Genomic DNA, 15,694 nt, shown 5'->3' on the forward strand with positions numbered 1-15,694 from the left:
ATTTTCCCATCAGAGGGGTGTGTTCAGTTTTACGTACACACAGTAAGCCTTTCTTGTTGCAGATAACAGGCAGTATGTGATGAGGTAGTGCACATAAAAATTACTTTTGCGGTTAAATTCCCATGTGCCGATAAATTGGTTTCCATCTCTACTGATGGCACATGCGCTCTAGCCAACACCACGCAGATACAGTGAGGGTGTAGTCTACGTGATAAGATTATTATGGACAAAAGAGCTAGATTATCTTTATCTGTTAAACGGCAGCCAAACATCAATCATTATGTCACCATAATAAGACCCTCAATATTTATTGGAAAGGAGCATCAAGCTCATCACCGTGAAATTTCACCACCCTGTTCATCATAACTTATTTAATCTGTAGTCTAATAAACTGCATGCTTTCCCGAGTCGTAGTGGGAGGACCATAAAACATATCATTGCGTGCCTCCAAGTTTACTTCGATATGATGAATATTATATCAATATTTGCGGATAAAAGCGTTTCCACCGCCATTTCTCGCATTATTAATTTTACCGACACAAAGATCCAACCTTGTTTAGTGTATTTTGATTTGTCAACATCTGGAAAGTTGACCGAAAAAACTTGCTATTTCCATCAGGCCTGTAGTGAATATTTTGATCCGACATGTATTTTACTTATATAAAAAGAGTTGGATGGAAACCTGGTTATTGAGGAACTACTGTCATTCTCAATGGATGTAAAAACAGACATTGTTTAGGCTACTTGCTGTTTGAGGAGAATAAAAAAATTACAATGAGAAGCACTCCAGATCATTAGTGGTGGTCAGTTAAGACAATCAGAAATACTATCAGACATCCCCAAATAGGCACCATTATACATGTGTGCAGGCCAGGTAGCCTAGGCCTACTTCTATGTGTAATCAGGTGAGCGTCCATACTCAACATTGACAGGAGCTCTCCAAACAAAACACAATGAATAAATAGCCATTTATGGAAAACCAATGCAATTTCAAAACAAATGCAAGTTCACTGATTTACTCCATTTTATCAAATTGCTTGGTGTGTCTTATGTTACTAATGTCTGGTCTATGCTATAGAGTGGAATGGTTTTTCTGCTGGTGTATCCTGAGGAAGCTCCTCTCTGAGATCCTCTTGCGCACAGACAAACTGCTTTTCTCCCATGTGGACCTTCAGGTGCATCTTCAGCTGGTGCTGGTGGGAAAACCTCTTCTCACACTGGGGGCAACTGTAGGATTTCTCCCCTGTGTGGACCGTCTGGTGCCTCTTCAGGCTTGATGAGTGTGAGAAGCGCATGTGACACTGGGTACAGCTGAAGGGTTTCACCCCTGTGTGGACCCTCTGGTGCCTCTTCAGGTTGCAAGCCTGGGCAAAGCGCATGTGACACTGGGTACAGCTGAAGGGTTTTACCCCTGTGTGGACCCTCTGGTGGATCTCCACCTTCTGGGGGCAGCTGAAGCCTTTGCTACAGAACATGCAGAAGAACCGTTTCTCTTTACTACTGCCTGATGTGGCTCCCCCTCCCTGAGGCTGGGCTCTAGCCTGGTCGTTTGAGTTAAATACCTGATGGAAAAGGATGCGGCCGTGTGAATCGGATGGACCCATCGACGTGGACACTGGCTCACGATCCCTGAGCGCGTGCAAAGGGGAGTGGGTCGTGATATTTGTATTTGTCTCTAAGCTTTCCCTGTAATCTAAAAAATCTCTGCCTTGTGAGTGTCCTTCCCCTAAGTGAGTCTCGTCTACATTCCATGTGGGAGGAGCATCGCCCTCCACTTTCACTTTATCTATGACTATAACCTCCCCTTTCTTATCTTGGCACCCTTCAGAGTATACACTACTACTGTACCGGTTCCAGTCCCCTCTAGATAGATCAGTCTGTGTCTCTAAACCCAAAGGCATGTTGTCAGGGTCCATCTCTGTAGTGTAAGAACATGACGGATCAGTACCAGTTCCTAACACATCACCAGAGTCCCGATGGGAATGAACCGTCCTCGGGCTTGGGTTACCGTCTAGTAAATATTCTGAGTCGAGAGCAGGACAGCCCAGTGGCCCCAGCTCCAATCTCTCTGGGTCTGATCTGTGGTCAGATTCTGTCTGTAAGAGCCTTTGTGTTTCTGTGACTGTCTCGGACTTGAGGATGGCGTTGGGCGTTCTACTGGCCTCCTTAATGCTGCATCGGGTCCTGGACTGGAGCGTGGAAGCAGTTGAGAGTTCTTCCGTGGCTACAGGGGGCGCCACTCCAGCCGCTGCTCCAGTCTGGATGTCTGTGCTGTGTCGTGGGTCCTCTCCTTCAGTCCTCTCCTGCTTGACCCCAGGACCTGCAGCCTCTGCATCTGCAGACTGACACAAGGGAACGTTATTACCGGAACATGAGTTGAATTGGATAACAATGTTGTAGGGAAGTCTCACAATGTCCGCTATGGCAGATAATGTAAGCAAGTGAATAGCTGATTGGAGTCTTTCTGAAATAAACTGGCCACATTTGATGTAATACTATTACACTAACCTCTATCACAATAACGTGCTGGGTTGAGGTTCCACTCCCCTCATCAACAGTGATTGGTTGGTCATCTCGCCATGTATTGTGGCCCGCTAGCTTCACAAAGCTCCTGTGGCCTCCAGTGAGATGTCCTTCACCTGAGAGTGATTGGGGGAAAGACATGGTTAGGTACTGTCAATGCTCAAAGGTATATTGTACACTAGTAACAGTTTTTGGACACTGTCTAGAATTGGCAAGGATATAAGGTAACACTTCTCATAACTTCGTGTTATACTATTTGTAGATCGACTGATGGTGCTCCATGCATCACATTGTTTTCGATTATTAAATAATAGGAAATTCGGTAAATCAATCTGGGTCAAATATGATGCGTCTTTGTGCAATATAGCTAAGTAATCAGGGTAATAGCATACTATCCAAAAATGCTGGGTAACACATCTGAACACATGTGCAGAGGGAACGGAAATCTACCTCTTGCCATTCCTCTGTATCGGTCAGGGATCTTGACACTACTGGGACGACTGGCGCAGACGCGCTCCCGTGCCACCTTCAGTTCCAGTAGCTGTAGCTTCCTCCGCAATGACCTGTTTTCTTTCTGGCTTTGAGTTATTTCCAACCGAAACACTGCATAGTCGTCGTCTACGAGTTTACAGATCTCTGCCACGGCTGCATTTGCTAGCACCTCCATGATGGAGGCTATTTGAGCGTTAAAAACCATACAGTTAACGTTAGCCATTGTTCGCTAGCTAGCGTTACCTAGATAACATCTATCAACCAAGTCCTGTCTCCAACGCGAATTAAAGACTACATGGAGTATGTATGTGATGCTGTGCAGTTAAATGAGTCATATTTTGAGTTCCATGGTGTTAATAAACGTCTAAATATAAAACGCTAACGTGAAAATTGTTCCTTGTCATTGTTTACTTCCGTTTCTACAGAAGAGAAAGGGTGTTATTGGCAGCGTCATTGGTCAAAGGGTGTGGCTAAATGGAAAAGGGTATGCGCGCCGTTCTTTGAAATACGGTACTGCTTTACATGACACACCAACACTTTTATTCATGATCATTATCTTCAAGCGGTTGTCACTAACTCCCACAGACAGAATTATTGCAAATCCCCGCCTTAAAAAAAAAAAAAGTATCTTAAAGGAAAGGTTCACCCATTTTGAATGTTATATTGCTTTTGTGCACCTCTGGGTGATGTTCTAGCGATTCCAAGGGCCATTTCATGTTTTCATGTGAATCTGATTTATTGGCCTTCCAGCAGGCAGAAATCCGACCGGTATGACGTAGGCACCGTGTTAAGTCTCTCGCTGCACTGGAAGTTAATAGGAATACGACTTTTAGATCGCGAAAACGTCTATCATACATGTCAGATTTCAATACCAGCCGATGTCATAACTCGGGGAGGATGTCTTCTCTCGAATGAGCCATTGGTCATATTTTGCGATATTCCTACCTCGGGAAATGTTGGGACGATTATGTCCAATTTCAAGTAACCACCTGCTGCCTTAAAGAAACGTTCAGTCATATAGAATGGTGGTTTAAAACCCACAGCTGCATATACATATTAGCCAACACCGCATACCTTGCAATACAATCTTCTCTAAAAACAGCTGGGCAAAATATATACAATGTGCTCTAGAATAACATGACCATAGATTGATTTCTAAACCAGATGAGTCCTCATGTCAGCAGATTGCCCAATGCCATGGTGGGCATGCAGTGTTGGATTTATTAGAATATAAGGTATGGAGAATGATAGTCTAGGGTTACAGAAAAGGCAGTTGGGAAATTAATGTTTGAGCTTCATCTACTAAATGTTCAGTTAATGGGAATATATTTAGGTGGTTTAACTGATTAACCTCTTTCCCAGTAACCTTTAAAAAGTTGACGGTGCCAAATTCTTGCCAATCTATTATTCTACTACTAACTATGATTGAGTGTGAGGAATCTTGTCCATAATGTCCGTTTCATGCATATACATTTGAATAAAGAACATTATCACATTTAGTGTTTCACCATTTATTAAGTACAAAGACAAATAGAAAAAGGTGTCTCAGGAAGTATTTGAAGTATCTAAATATAGTGTAACCTACCAATCAATGTATATTGGTAGTGCTTAAGAATGTGGGGTCCAGCGACGAGAACTCTACCATCTACGGCAAAAGCCTGGGCTCCTGACAGGGACAATATAATTATTATCACTGTATGTTACAATAGTAAAACATCATCTGTTCGTCACCTTGTCAAACTGATTCTACATTGAATTTAGTCTTCGAGATGCTCTAACAAGAATGTGTATCTGTAGCCTGGGATTTGGTGCTCTTCAATTCTAAAATGCACTACACTGTGTAGACTGTTGTGGTGGTTCATTTCTTTACTATCAAATGAGGAGAGACAAACTTATCACACAAGTCAGAGTTATACTTAAACTAAATCTTTAATAGTGAGAGCTTTGCAATAGCAATGGCTGGTCGACGAATCATCGTTTCTGGTGATCTGTTGAGAGCGCCGATACAAAGGTACAAAGGTATTTTATAGCCAAGATACACCCCTTTCAACCTACATTTATTTATTTATTTATTTTACCTTTATTTAACCAGGTAGGCAAGTTGAGAACAAGTTCTCATTTACAATTGCGACCTGGCCAAGATAAAGCAAAGCAGTTCGACAGATAAAACGACACAGAGTTACACATGGAGTAAAAACAAACATACAGTCAATAATGCAGTATAAACAAGTCTATATACAATGTGAGCAAATGAGGTGAGAAGGGAGGTAAAGGCAAAAAAGGCCATGATGGCAAAGTAAATACAATATAGCAAGTAAAATACTGGAATGGTAGTTTTGCAATGGAAGAATGTGCAAAGTAGAAATAAAAATAATGGGGTGCAAAGGAGCAAAATAAATAGATAAATTAAAATTAAATACAGTTGGGAAAGAGGTAGTTGTTTGGGCTAAATTATAGGTGGTCTATGTACAGGTGCAGTAATCTGTGAGCTGCTCTGACAGTTGGTGCTTAAAGCTAGTGAGGGAGATAAGTGTTTCCAGTTTCAGAGATTTTTGTAGTTCGTTCCAGTCATTGGCAGCAGAGAACTGGAAGGAGAGGCGGCCAAAGAAATAATTGGTTTTGGGGGTGACTAGAGAGATATACCTGCTGGAGCGTGTGCTACAGGTGGGAGATGCTATGGTGACCAGCGAGCTGAGATAAGGGGGGACTTTACCTAGCAGGGTCTTGTAGATGACATGGAGCCAGTGGGTTTGGCGACGAGTATGAAGTGAGGGCCAGCCAACGAGAGCGTACAGGTCGCAATGGTGGGTAGTATATGGGGCTTTGGTGATAAAACGGATTGCACTGTGATAGACTGCATCCAATTTGTTGAGTAGGGTATTGGAGGCTATTTTGTAAATGACATCGCCAAAGTCGAGGATTGGTAGGATGGTCAGTTTTACAAGGGTATGTTTGGCAGCATGAGTGAAGGATGCTTTGTTGCGAAATAGGAAGCCAATTCTAGATTTAACTTTGGATTGGAGATGTTTGATATGGGTCTGGAAGGAGAGTTTACAGTCTAACCAGACACCTAAGTATTTGTAGTTGTCCACGTATTCTAAGTCAGAGCCGTCCAGAGTAGTGATGTTGGACAGGCGGGTAGGTGCAGGTAGCGATCGGTTGAAGAGCATGCATTTAGTTTTACTTGTATTTAAGAGCAATTGGAGGCCACGGAAGGAGAGTTGTATTGCATTGAAGCTTGCCTGGAGGGTTGTTAACACAGTGTCCAAAGAAGGGCCGGAAGTATACAGAATGGTGTCGTCTGCGTAGAGGTGGATCAGGGACTCACCAGCAGCAAGAGCGACCTCATTGATGTATACAGAGAAGAGAGTCGGTCCAAGAATTGAACCCTGTGGCACCCCCATAGAGACTGCCAGAGGTCCGGACAGCAGACCCTCCGATTTGACACACTGAACTCTATCAGAGAAGTAGTTGGTGAACCAGGCGAGGCAATCATTTGAGAAACCAAGAGTGTCGAGTCTGCCGATGAGGATATGGTGATTGACAGAGTCGAAAGCCTTGGCCAGATCAATGAATACGGCTGCACAGTAATGTTTCTTATCGATGGCGGTTAAGATATCGTTTAGGACCTTGAGCGTGGCTGAGGTGCACCCATGACCAGCTCTGAAACCAGATTGCATAGCAGAGAAGGTATGGTGAGATTCGAAATGGTCGGTAATCTGTTTGTTGACTTGGCTTTCGAAGACCTTAGAAAGGCACGGTAGGATAGATATAGGTCTGTAGCAGTTTGGGTCAAGAGTGTCCCCCCCTTTGAAGAGGGGGATGACTGCAGCTGCTTTCCAATCTTTGGGAATCTCAGACGACACAAAAGAGAGGTTGAACAGGCTAGTAATAGGGGTGGCAACAATTTCGGCAGATAATTTTAGAAAGAAAGGGTCCAGATTGTCTAGCCCGGCTGATTTGTAGGGGTCCAGATTTTGCAGCTCTTTCAGAACATCAGCTGAATGGATTTGGGAGAAGGAGAAATGGGGAAGTCTTGGGCGAGTTGCTGTTGGGGGTGCAGTGCTGTTGTCCGGGGTAGGAGTAGCCAGGTGGAAAGCATGGCCAGCCGTAGAAAAATGCTTATTGAAATTCTCAATTATGGTGGATTTATCAGTGGTGACAGTGTTTCCTATCTTCAGTGCAGTGGGCAGCTGGGAGGAGGTGTTCTTATTCTCCATGGACTTTACAGTGTCCCAGAACTTTTTTGAGTTAGTGTTGCAGGAAGCAAATTTCTGCTTGAAAAAGCTAGCCTTGGCTTTTCTAACTGCCTGTGTATAATGGTTTCTAGCTTCCCTGAACAGCTGCATATCACGGGGGCTGTTCGATGCTAATGCAGAACGCCATAGGATGTTTTTGTGTTGGTTAAGGGCAGTCAGGTCTGGGGAGAACCAAGGGCTATATCTGTTCCTGGTTCTAAATTTCTTGAATGGGGCATGTTTATTTAAGATGGTTAGGAAGGCATTTAAAAAAAATATCCAGGCATCCTCTACTGACGGGATGAGATCAATATCCTTCCAGGATACCCCGGCCAGGTCGATTAGAAAGGCCTGCTCGCAGAAGTGTTTCAGGGAGCGTTTTACAGTGATGAGTGGAGGTCGTTTGACCGCTGACCCATTACGGATGCAGGCAATGAGGCAGTGATCGCTGAGATCTTGGTTGAAGACAGCAGAGGTGTATTTAGAGGGGAAGTTGGTTAGGATGATATCTATGAGGGTGCCCGTGTTTAAGGCTTTGGGGAGGTACCTGGTAGGTTCATTGATAATTTGTGTGAGATTGAGGGCATCAAGTTTAGATTGTAGGATGGCTGGGGTGTTAAGCATGTTCCAGTTTAGGTCGCCTAGCAGCACGAACTCTGAAGATAGATGGGGGGCAATCAGTTCACATATGGTGTCCAGAGCACAGCTGGGGGCAGAGGGTGGTCTATAGCAGGCGGCAACGGTGAGAGACTTGTTTTTAGAGAGGTGGATTTTTAAAAGTAGAAGTTCAAATTGTTTGGGTACAGACCTGGATAGTAGGACAGAACTCTGCAGGCTATCTTTGCAGTAGATTGCAACACCGCCCCCTTTGGCAGTTCTATCTTGTCTGAAAATGTTGTAGTTTGGAATTAAAATGTCTGAATTTTTGGTGGTCTTCCTAAGCCAGGATTCAGACACAGCTAGAACATCCGGGTTGGCAGAGTGTGCTAAAGCAGTGAATAGAACAAACTTAGGGAGGAGGCTTCTAATGTTAACATGCATGAAACCAAGGCTATTACGGTTACAGAAGTCGTCAAAAGAGAGCGCCTGGGGAATAGGAGTGGAGCTAGGCACTGCAGGGCCTGGATTCACCTCTACATTGCCAGAGGAACATAGGAGGAGTAGAATAAGGGTACGGCTGAAAGCTATGAGAATTGGTCGTCTAGAACGTCTGGAACATAAGAGTAAAAGGAGGTTTCTGGGGGCGATAAAATAGCATCAAGGTAAAATGTACAGACAAATGTATGGTAGGATGTGAATACAGTGGAGGTAAACCTAGGTATTGAGTGATGAAGAGAGAGATATTGTCTCTAGAAACATCGTTGAAACCAGGAGATGTCATTGCATGTGTGGGTGGTGGAACTAATAGGTTGGATAAGGTATAGTGAGCAGGACTAGAGGCTCTACAGTGAAATAAGCCAATAAACACTAACCAGAACAGCAATGGACAAGACATATTGACATTAAGGAGAGGCATGCTTAGTCGAGTGATCAAAAGGGTCCGGTGAGTGGAGAGGTTGGTTGGTGATTTAGACAGCTAGCCAGGGCATCGGTAGCAAGCTAGCATAGGATGGAGGTCTGTTGTTAGCCACCTCTTGCGTTCCGTCAGTAGATTAGTGGGGTTCCGTGTGGTAGAGGGGATTAATCCAAATCACACAACAACAACAAAAATAAAAACAATAGATATAGTTATAGAGGCCCAAGAAGAAAACATAATAATAATAATAAAAAATAAAAAAATTGTCCGATTGTCTATTCAGATAGCAGCCGGTAAGACAGCTAACGGTTAGCAGGCCGCAGATGGGCGTTCAGGTAACGTCGCGACGGAGGAGCCAGCCGAATAACTCCTTCGGGTAGATAAAGTCGGCAGTCCAGTTGTGAAGGCCCGGTGGGGCTCCGCGAAGGCAGTAAAACGGGTCCGGATAGGTGACTGCAGCCCAGGTGTGATTGATGGAACTCAGGAGTGATTGACGGAGCTTGCTAGCTCCGGAATAATTGATGTTTGCTCCGGAATCGACGAAGGCCGATAGTCACACGGATAGCATCTAGCTAGCTGTGAGATCCGGGTATGAATGTCCAGAGAGCAGTCGAAATCCAGGGACATGGAGAGAAAAATTGGTCCGGTATGTTCCGTTCCGAGCCGCGCTGCGCCGTACAGAACTGGCGATAGATTTTCGAGCTAAAGGATAGCTGATGACCACAAACCGTGGTTAGCTGAATACTAACGATTTGCCAGTAAAGGAGCTAACTAGCTTCTGAACTAGCTTCTGGATTAGCTTCTGGCTAGTTTCAGGCTAGCTTCTTGGAGTTTCTGGCTAGCTTCTTGGAGGATTACAGATCTGAGGTAAATAATACTTTTTTATAAATATACATTGGTGAGGCGGGTTGCAGGAGAGTGTTTTGAAGATGAGTTGATGGATTTTTTTTTTTTTTTAAATAAAAAATAATGTATGTGAAAAAGTTGTAAATATATATATATACAGGACACGACAAGACGAGGACAAAAGACGTCTGAACTGCTATGCCACCTTGGATGATTGTGAGGAACAACAGATATGTAGAATGGGTCACAAGGTTAAGATCTGTATGAAAGATACCTATAATACATAGCAGACAGTATCTGCTGTGTCAACAGTTGTCATTGTATAGACCAGTGTCTGGCCCTCCGACTCCAAACTGGAACCATCTCTCCCTGGTACGGTATAGAACAGAAACATTAACTCATGCTCTGGAATGCTCTTTAGGTTTTAGCACCCAAAAGACATTGTAAATCTCCTGTCAGTGTTATCTCCCAGGGGCCCATCTTCAGTAGAACACACACACAATAGTTAAGAATACTCTATTCTGTTGAAATAAAACAACCATAATGCAATAAAAGTACTATAACATAATCTTGCAATTTTTCCTCTCACACTGTGTAAGACAAAACCCACAAAGAAAAGACAACAGGCAAATGCGTATGTGGTCTCAATGTCTAATAGTGACGGCCGGGCTAGTTCAAACTGCAAAAGGATGGTTCTCCTCACAGGTGAGTGAATCAGCTGAGCCTATGGTTGGTGAATAGCATTTGGTTGATTTCTGGGAGGAGAGCTGAATAGATCATGAGAGACAACAGATAAGAATTAATCAGATAAATCATCACAGCAAAGGATTGTAGTTTATGAGCTAGAAATGAAAATCCTGACAGTCAAAACAATTACAACAACTAGGCTAACGATAGAGGCATGGTGCTCTGCATTCTACTCCAACTTAGCAACAGTTTGTACACCAGATAATGTGATATGGATACCAAAAATCTTTGGTTATTACTGGACATTACAGGTTTGTCTATGAAAAACGCAGCCATAGATTCTTCAACTAATCTGGTATTGCCGATACTCTCTTCGTTCTCGATTCTGGAAAACAGTGCTCAATGAACAGCACTCTTACATAGGTATTACAGCATTCTTACACGGGTATTCCTCTTGTCCAGATGGGACCCTGTGCTACTGGGTCCTGGACTTTCTGACGGGCCGCCCACAGGTGGTGAAGGAAGGAAACAACATCTCCCCCTCGCTGATCCTCAACACTGGGTCCCCACATGGGTGCGTTCTCAGCCCTCTCCTGTACTTCCTGTTCACCCATGACTGCGTGGCCATGCACGCCTCCAACTCAATCATCAAGTTTGCAGGCGACACTACAGTGGTAGGCTTGACTATCAACAACGACGAGACGGTGACAAATTTGTCTTGTCACCTAAAACCCTCACTGCCTGATATGGCAACTGCACCGCCCTCAACTGCAAGGCTCTCCAGAGGCTAGTGCGGTCTGCACAACACATCACTGGGGACAAACTACCTGCCCTCCAGGACACCTACAGCACCCGATGTCACAGAAAGGCCAAAAGTTAATCAAGGACAACAACCACCCGAGTCACTGCCTGTTCACCCCGCTATCATACAGAAGGCGAGGTCAGTACAGGTGCAAAACTGGGACCGAGAGACTGAAAAACAGCTTCTATCTCAAGGCCTTCCGACTGTTCAACAGCCATCACTAACATAGAGAGGCTGCTGCCAACATACAGACTCAAATCACTGGTCACTTTAATGAATGGATTCAATAAAAGGTATCACTAGTCACTTTAAATAATGCCACAATAATAATGTTTACATATCCTACATTACTCATCTCATATGTATATACTGTATTTTATACCATCTATTGCATCTTGCCTATGACGCACGGCCATCGCGCATCCATATATTTATATGTACATATTCTTATTCCATCCCCTTACATTGAGTGTATAAGGTTGTCGTTGTGAATTTGATAGATTACTTGTTAGATGTTACTGCACTGTCGGAACTGGCAGCACAATCATTTCGCTATATTCGCATTAACATCTGCTAACCATGTGTATGTGACCAGTAAAATGGGATTTGGTTTAACTGCCTTGCTCAGAGGGATGTACTGTAGGCCTAAAGGCCGAGACAATAAGAAGACAGTGTCAGAATAAATTCAACCACACCTTTTGTTTTATCACAAAACCAGATAGCAACCTCTGTCCAGTTAAGTCCACAAAGTATATCGCATGTACAGTAACAGGCAGTTACATGACCTACAGCATTGTCAAGCAAGTTAATGTTTCCGAAAATTTCGGACCACTAGAAATCAGGAGCTGCCTCCACTATTCCAGCACCATTTAAACTTCAACATCATATAATCACCTCCGCTTAGTCTAATACAGTGACAACTAAAAGATACCAAAAACAATTTAGTCCAATCAACACAGGCTAAATATGATGTGTCTGTCCATGGTTCTGATTTGTGTGTGTGTGTGTGTGTGTGTGTGTGTGTGTGTGTGTGTGTGTGTGTGTGTGTGTGTGCCGTTCGTGCAAGTACAAAAACATGTTGACTCACCCTATTTAGAGAAACGCTAATGCCATCCCTCTCTCTTTCATGTTGACAAAACTATTTATCACTCTGTCATACAGTACACGCTTTTATGTTTAGTTGTACTAGACTACCTGGTTAAAATGCTTGCTCGCCTAACTTCCATTCATGGGCAACGTTAGCTAGTTAACACTATCCTTCTACATTAGGTACATATTGAACTTCCATCCTCTCAGGCCAGGGACACAACAATGTATTAATTAATGGTTGGATCAAAATCACCAATCTGGCCTTGTGGGTGATTTCTCCTGTCAGGTACATTCAGCCTCTTGCAAATCGAAGGAAAAATTATGAAACAGAGAGACGAAAAAAGAAAAAAGAAATGGTAAAAGCCTCTGTACATTTTTTGGGGGAAGCCTGGCTTCCTTTGGCATACATGAATACATGCCACTGTTTGTCAGTATGAATGCAATTAGTGAGTACTGCCTTGATGACTATTAGCTTAACAATACTTGTCATATGGAACGACATGCTAGTAATAAACCTACCTCCTCAGGTATACTTGTTGGAACTAGCTAGCTACATTTCTAAGGTTGCAGTGCTCTAAGTAAAGTTGTATTATTTTGACAACTCTAACAGTGGAAATAAATGTCCTCATTGAGTGAAGTCAAGTGAGGTCAGGTGGGACCATTCTAGCCAATGAGAGGGTAAATATATGTGTGAACAACAGGCACAACTAAGTTGTTTTTCTCAAAGTTGCCCGGAATGCCACTTACATCATTACATTTGTTACAGCCTACACATTAGGAATCTTATATTCAATCAAATAAGAATAGCGTAATTCGACACTCCCTCATAGACCTCCATACAAAAAAGGGCTTGTCTCATATGGACAGTCTTTGGACGGAGTACATCCTCTGGCTTCCCCTCTTCCTCTCTCACTTTACCCATAGCAGTTTGTCGGACGGGGATCTCTCGAGCGGTCACCAGCTGTGTTTACTACCTTCCATATGGAGAACGTGATTGGCATACGTGATCAGGAGAGATGGTAAATGGATAAATTGGATCCAACCTCACTGAGCTCGAGCTGTTTTGCAAGGAGGAATGGGAAAAAATGTCAGTCTCTCGATGTGCAAAACTGATAGACATACCCCAAGCGACTTACAGCTGTAATCGCAGCAAAAGGTGACGCTACAAAGTATTAACTTAAGGGTGCTGAATAATTTTGCACGCCCAATTTTTCAGTTTTTGATTTGTTAAAAAAGTTTGAAATATCCAATGAATGTCGTTCCACTTCATGATTGTGTCCCACTTGTTGTTGATTCTTCACAAAAAAATACAGTTTTATATCTTTATGTTTGAAGCCTGAAATGTGGCAAAAGGTCGCAAAGTTCAAGGGGGCCGAATACTTTCGCAAGGCACTGTATATTCAACATAAATCAGTCTGATGAATGCAAAGAAGTGTTGCAAATTTATATCTTGATAAATCCATACCATCAAAGGAACATTGTCCATAAATCAAAACCAACATTTTAGGGAGTTTTATGAAACGAAATATACATATTAAAGCCACTAAATACAGGCTTTTAAATCACAACAAAGTCGACTTGAAATATGAAAATGTAAATACCCTGCGCATTAAACTGTTGACCACAAATGCAAACTGTCAGATCAATCCTAAACATAATGCATTGAAATATATGGCATGCAATCAAAGGAATTACGTACAATCATCAAAGAAGCATACATGTTTATTTAGTTCTCTCGGGGTGACAGGTTTAGCCTAACAGAAATCTAGATTTTGCTGTTTTGAAGCAAGCACGATCATCCTCAGCATCAACGACAATTGGCTGGTGTGGGTCTTTCGCCAACACTCTTGTGGAGCTGTGCTTGGCCTGAAGGTGCTTTTTGATATTTTAAGTTGGCAGTTTTTATTATGTTTTTTTCTCCTTTTATTCTACCAATTCAAAATAATGTGAACACTTCCACGATGTTCCACAGCAATTGTCTCTGCACCTTGCTAGCTTCCCGCCACAACGTTCTTGAAGAAGCAGGAAGTGTGTGAACTTAGGGAAAGGATTTAAAAAATTTGGGGCCCAAAAATTGAAAACAACAAAGAAAAAAGTAACGATTTGAAAAAAGTAACTGATTAACGGATGACTTCCGTTGAAAAACTACTGCGTTAAGTTACTCTTTACGACAAAAAAGTAATTTGAGTACTCTACACCCAACACTGCTGAGGAATCACTAACATTAGGCTGCAGCACACATCTCTCGCAACATGCACTGTTGCCTTCACCATAAATCATATGCACACAGTCAATCACACATTGTCTGCACATGCATACCCATGTTTATCCTGCTTATATGAAATAATCAGGACAGTGCATCATCATATGCAGTGTCACCAAAAGGTCCTTCCCTCCTGTTCATAAAAAGGAAAAGTGCCATGTCTGTCATTTGGAGTTTCATCCTGATAGACAATTTAATCCTTCACCTCAGCCATATGTCAGACGGAGCTTCAATTTAATCCTTCACTCTAGCTACCATGATTGTATAGCAATACACAGCACCCCAAAAGTTGCGAAAAGAGCTCTCTTATGACATAAACATAGATAGTCATGCAGCACTCACAACCCAGGAATATATGAAGGAAACACACTTATCAATGCTTTCCACTACAAACAGTTATCCGATTCACTTCAGTACTTTGCCAAATTGGTGGGGTCACACAGAGACAAGTGTGGTCACTACTTTTAACATTAACTTTACAGGTAAGGTGCGACAATATCAAATCCATCTAATTCTAAATTAAAAGGATAGAGCACTCACCTCTTTTGTCACGTGTCCTCCGGTGATGAGAAGCCCACCCTGCTCGCAGCGCCAATGTTATGAATTGAAAACTGGTCAGTTTGGAGAAATACTAGATGTAAAATATAAGGTGAACAACTTCTACATTTTAAAGGTCTAATAGACAAAAACAGACATATGGGGAAGACAGACACTTTCTTCTAAGAGGTTAGCAGAAAATCTCCTCCCTCTCCAGTGGGAAGGAAGGATCTAAATATTCTTGCCTTATCTGTTTGCTGTTTCACCCTTCTGTGCCTGGTGCCAAAGCATTAAATCAAGGCAGAGACCTTGGGGTTGAATATACTATACATTTGAAACATCTTAAATCGCTTAATAATGACACCCATGGCCGGTTTTAAGGCTCAGGGGCCCAGATATACCAGTTACTGAGACCTGCTTTACGGTGACATCTGGCCTTACAGAGGGTACCTGGAGGCCAAATTCCAATAGGGAATACTCATCATAAAATAGCATTCTAACACACAGAAATATGATATTATAAAATGTTATCCACAGTCAAGCCCATCTCTAACACAGTGAGTTTGTCCTAGCCACCGTGCTTCTACATCTGCATTGCTTGCTGTTTGGTTTTTAGGCTGCGTTTCTGTAGAGCACTTTATGACATCTGCTGATGTAAAAAGGGCTTTATAAAAAACATTCTTGATTCAAGTACCTACGAA

The 15,694-nt window shown here is 42.7% G+C and overlaps 1 protein-coding gene across 1 annotated transcript; it reads right to left on the reverse strand.

Annotated features, from left to right (window-relative positions):
• Positions 1-949: 949 nt before the first annotated feature.
• LOC109901173 (zinc finger protein 623-like) lies at positions 950-3,481 on the reverse strand. The gene is made up of 3 exons (XM_020497219.2): positions 2,974-3,481; positions 2,509-2,639; positions 950-2,342 (listed from the first exon to the last, which is right to left on the reverse strand). Exons 1-3 carry the CDS (start codon positions 3,236-3,238, stop codon positions 1,068-1,070), a joined length of 1,671 nt encoding a protein of 556 aa, XP_020352808.1. The 5' UTR covers positions 3,239-3,481; the 3' UTR covers positions 950-1,067.
• Between the last annotated feature and the right edge of the window lie 12,213 nt (positions 3,482-15,694).

This window comes from Oncorhynchus kisutch, linkage group LG12, assembly GCF_002021735.2.
Source record: "Oncorhynchus kisutch isolate 150728-3 linkage group LG12, Okis_V2, whole genome shotgun sequence".
Classification (NCBI taxonomy): domain Eukaryota; kingdom Metazoa; phylum Chordata; class Actinopteri; order Salmoniformes; family Salmonidae; genus Oncorhynchus; species Oncorhynchus kisutch.

Excerpts from the sequence above, each read along its gene's own strand:
- LOC109901173 (XM_020497219.2), bottom strand. The coding sequence starts at position 3,238 with ATGGCTAACGTTAACTGTATGGTTTTTAACGCTCAAATAGCCTCCATC. Across the intron at positions 2,640-2,973 it reads ATACAGAGGAATGGCAAGAG|GTGAAGGACATCTCACTGGA; the intron begins GTAGATTTCCGT and ends AATCACTCTCAG. Across the intron at positions 2,343-2,508 it reads AGCACGTTATTGTGATAGAG|TCTGCAGATGCAGAGGCTGC; the intron begins GTTAGTGTAATA and ends CCCTTGTGTCAG.